Genomic DNA, 4,442 nt, shown 5'->3' on the forward strand with positions numbered 1-4,442 from the left:
AACACAATACAGAATGGGTTATTTCCAAGGTGTTGAGAAAAGGTTCAGGCAAGTAAAATCACTCTTGAGCTATGTCTTGAAACATGAGTAGATATTCACTGGTAAATGGGTTTGGGGGAGGCGAAGACCATTCGGGGTGTTATTTCTATTCTTTACTGATTAAACACCTATATCAACCACTGTGATACAGATGCTAGAGAAATGAAAAACACTACATCCACAAAATGTGTGGAATGGAGCACATTGTAACAAAAGTCTGGAGGAAACCGAAAGTCAGGCAAGAGGTACTGAAAGTCGAAGCTAGAGAAGGGGCAAGGCCCAAATCATGAGGTTTTCAAATGCAGTAAGGAGTCTAGACTTCATCTTAAGAATAGCACTTGAGGTTGTAGTGGAAATAATTAAGATTAGAGACAGGAACTTGGAATAACCCAGGCAATAATGAGAGCCTAAACTAAAATGATAGCCTAAGGATGTGAAAACGTTGTGGGAGAGGTGGGGGGGGAATGTTGATATTTAAAAGGGAAGAACCAGCTGGGCACAGTGGCTTCACACCTGTACTTCCAGCTTCTCTGGAAGCCAACACGAGTATCACTTGAGTCTGGAGTTGGAAACCAGCCTAGGTCTCCAACATAGCAAGACCCTGTCTATAAAAATAAAGGGTAGAACCAACAGGACTGGGTCATCAATTTAATATGGATGTTGAAAGAAAAGTGAAATATGATGCTTAGGATTCTGATTTAAGTGACTACCTTTTGCCAAGGTAAGTTATATAGGAAATGGTTTCTGGAAAACATTAGTAAGGTCAGTTTTTTAAACATTGAATCCATGGTCATCTTCTGAGATATCCAAATTAGTTATGACCAGAATGTGAATAATTATACCAAGCTAAAGGAATAGATTTAAGAATTAGCAACAGTGGCTGGGTCCGGTGGCTTATGCCTGTAATCCTAGCACTTTGGGAGGCTGAGGCAGGTGGATCATCTGAGGTCAGGAGTTCGAGACCAGCCTGGCCAAAATGGTGAAACCCCATCTCTACTAAAAATGCGAAAAAAATTGGCCGGGCATGGTGGCTCATGCCTGTAGTCCAAGCACTCTGGAGGCCAAGGCGGGTGGATCACCTGAGGTCGGGAGTTCAAGACCAGCCCGACCAACATGGTGAAACCCCGTCTTTATTAAAATAAATTTTTAAAAATGCGAAAAAAGTAGGTGTGGTGGTGGGCACCTATAATCCCAGCTACTTAGGCTGAAGCAGAATTGTCTTGAACCAGGGCGGGAGGCTTGCAGTGAGCCCAGATCGCAGCATTGCACTCCAGCATGGGTAGTAGAGCACGGTCTCCAAAAAAAAAAAAAAAAAGCAACAGTGTATTAGTATATATGTAATAGTTGCAAGATTTAAGATCACCTAAAGAGTATACAGAGGGAAATGAGGGACAGAACCCAGAAATATTAAATCCAAAGAGTGAACAGGAAGAGGACCCCAAGAAGTCCCTGAGTCACTTCAGAGATTTCCCCCACTCATCCAGGGGAAAGTTTAGGTCAAAAATGTGAAATAGCAGAAGGATCAGATGTGTACAGAAATAAAACCATGTCTCAAATTAAGACAAGTAGATTGGAGACAGATTTTGATAGGCAAGGTGATTTTAAAAGGCAGAGAAAGAGGCAATGGTAAGAGTTGCAGGTAACTAGCTGGAAACTGTAGCAGATGAAATTGGAATATAGGAAACAGATCAGGAAATGATTATAGTAATAAAAGCCAGAAATAACGGCTTTCTTGCCTGAACTAAAAACAGGATACAAACGTTCGAGAAATGTATCAAAGGAATTAATTTTAATTCAGCAGTATTGAGAATCAACTGTACTTGGCACTGAAGAATGAAGTGGTAAGTAAACTTAGATATGGTCCCTGCTATCATGGAAATGGTAGATTATTGGTCAGAATGCTCTTACCTGTCATTTTAGAAATTTTTTTAGAGCCTTAATACCTCTGAATTACTAATAAACTTTGTTTTCAGCTGAAAAAAATAGTCCGGTTAATTTTACAATGCAGTTAAATAAGAATCTAAAAGCAAACCTAAGTACCACAAAAAAGGCTAGTAAAGTCCGTTATATGCATTAGCCTTAATCTAAGGAAATATTTTATTATAGGTCTCCTTGAAGAAAATGACATTTTCAGGAATGCTCAAGCAGGTGTTCTCATCAGCACTAATAGTCACCCAATCTTAAGGAAAAACAGAATATTTGATGGATTTGCTGCAGGTTTGTATTTTCTTTTGTTACCTGTGGCTTATGTATGGTTCGGCAAAGAGTTTGGAGTATGTTCATTCTGTTTTGCTTATTAACTAAAATGTGCAAAGTGCACTGCTAAAGTGGCTGAATGCCTGTTTATTCATTCACTTATGAGAGCATCTAATAAAGTTCTGGGTTCTTCTACTCTAAGCCAGACTCCTAAGAAATAATTGCTGTTATTGCTTAGTCATGATTATGAAACATTAATTGGGACAGAACAAATGCAGGCTTGTATTAACACTAGGAGTACAGATCACTTCCTCAGATGAATTTACCAGTTTAAATCTGCAACAGAAACACAGATGTTAAGATGGATGCAAATGAAACCCAAGTATCATGTATTTAAACTTTAAGACAGGTTGATGTGCAAAAGAAATTGTGGTTTTCGCCATTAAAAGTAATGGCGAAAACCACAATTAAAGTTGCACCAACCTAAAACTTTGTTAGTGTGTAAACTAACTGCCACCTAAACATATTTCTGGGCAGTCTCCCCTTCTACATAGTTTACAGCAGTCTTAAAATGTCATTAATAAAAATACTGTCAAGAACTGTATCATTCCTTTTAGCAAGGAATAGACCATAATCATTGTTAAATGGATGTTACTGTCAACGGTTGAAAGAAATATGTACATTTTATTCAGTAGCCACGAAGAGGGTTAATGTCCTTTTATAAAAGAACCAGTTTACATGTGGTTTTTAAGAAGCATTATAAAATGTTTCTACTTGTTTGTAAATTTTACTTCAGGTATTGAAATTACAAATCACGCAACTGCAACACTAGAAGGCAATCAGATTTTTAACAACCGGTTTGGAGGCTTATTTTTAGCATCTGGTGTTAATGTGACAATGAAAGGTATGTTGGAGTCTGTTCTGCCTATAAATATATGCAGTATGCCATGAAAGATAATCAGAAACTGTTTTATAACTTGATTCCTTCTGTCACTCTCCACGTTAGCAACAATTTAAGGTATTCTGAAAGAAAGAAAGCTTCTGTTCTAAATGGTTGGAGTCTCTTATACAAGGAAAAATTCTATTCTTAGCTGATTTCTTACAGTTAATTCATTGGTTAGATTCATTTAAAGCTCTTATAGTGGTGGTTTTTTCTTTGTGATTCTTAAATAGTGGCTCTTCTATTAGAATAATCCTATAATCTTTAGTTGTTAAAATATTAACGGTCCTCTAGATTTTTACTTATTCTTTCTTTTATTACAGATAACAAAATAATGAACAATCAGGATGCCATAGAAAAGGCTGTTAGTAGAGGCCAGTGTTTATATAAAATATCAAGTTATACCAGCTATCCCATGCATGATTTCTACAGGTAACTTAGAAATGTATTTGTGAATTCTGAAAAGAGGAAGACTAATTTCCTTTTTGAAATTAGCAATGCCAGTGTTGAGACTATAACAGTTAGGGGTGGTGGCTTATGTCTATAATCTTAGCACTTTGGGAGGCTGAGGTGGGAGGATCACTTGAGCCCAGGAGTTCTAAACCAGCCTGGACAACATAGGGAAACCTTGTCTCTACAAAACAAAACCCCTAACTAGGGAAAAAAACTCTACTATAGTAACTGATATCATATGTAACTCAGGTTGTGTAATGTATTGTTTTCCTAGAAATTTCAAGAGAAAGCTGTTAGGTGTTTGATATATCCCAATCACTGTGACAGTGTTGACTCTTCACTCCTCTAAATTGATTCAGCCCAGAAAGATTTGAGGGGCTTTGAAAGCGGAAAGAACTGCTTTATACAACTTACAAATCATTCCTTTTCCCTCAGAAGACACAAGACGACAGAAAATTCACTTATTCCATTAAAGTTCCTTTTCAGAGTTAATCTGGGTTGCAGCCACAAGGAATTTTGTTTTGGTCCTCTTTCTCTTAAACCCAAAGGTCATAGGTTAATACATAATATAAACAATGAAATGTTCTGCATTAATGACGTTTGAGAAAAGTAATTTAAGCTTTTGCTTTTTAGATGTCACACTTGTAACACCACAGATCGAAATGCCATATGTGTGAACTGCATTAAGAAGTGCCATCAGGGACATGATGTAGAGTTTATTAGACATGATAGGTATGTAGCACACTTGCTTGCTATATTAACCAATTGTTTTCCCCCTCACTTTCCTAATATTTGGGTTTTCATTTTGCTTTAG

The 4,442-nt window shown here is 37.2% G+C and overlaps 1 protein-coding gene across 5 annotated transcripts in view; it reads left to right on the plus strand.

Moving 5' to 3' along the window:
• Window positions 1-4,442, plus strand: part of FBXO11 (F-box protein 11) — a 100,922-nt gene that overhangs the window by 95,158 nt on the left and 1,322 nt on the right. For all 5 annotated transcript variants that reach the window (XM_078349398.1, XM_078349399.1, XM_078349400.1 and 2 more), the window contains exons 19-22: window positions 2,146-2,256; window positions 3,032-3,139; window positions 3,499-3,607; window positions 4,262-4,360. In XM_078349398.1, coding sequence (XP_078205524.1) covers window positions 2,146-2,256; window positions 3,032-3,139; window positions 3,499-3,607; window positions 4,262-4,360 — 427 coding nt within the window. The remainder of the gene's footprint in view (window positions 1-2,145; window positions 2,257-3,031; window positions 3,140-3,498; window positions 3,608-4,261; window positions 4,361-4,442) is intronic.

The sequence above is a fragment of the Callithrix jacchus genome, chromosome 14, assembly GCF_049354715.1.
Source record: "Callithrix jacchus isolate 240 chromosome 14, calJac240_pri, whole genome shotgun sequence".
Lineage (NCBI taxonomy): Eukaryota > Metazoa > Chordata > Mammalia > Primates > Cebidae > Callithrix > Callithrix jacchus.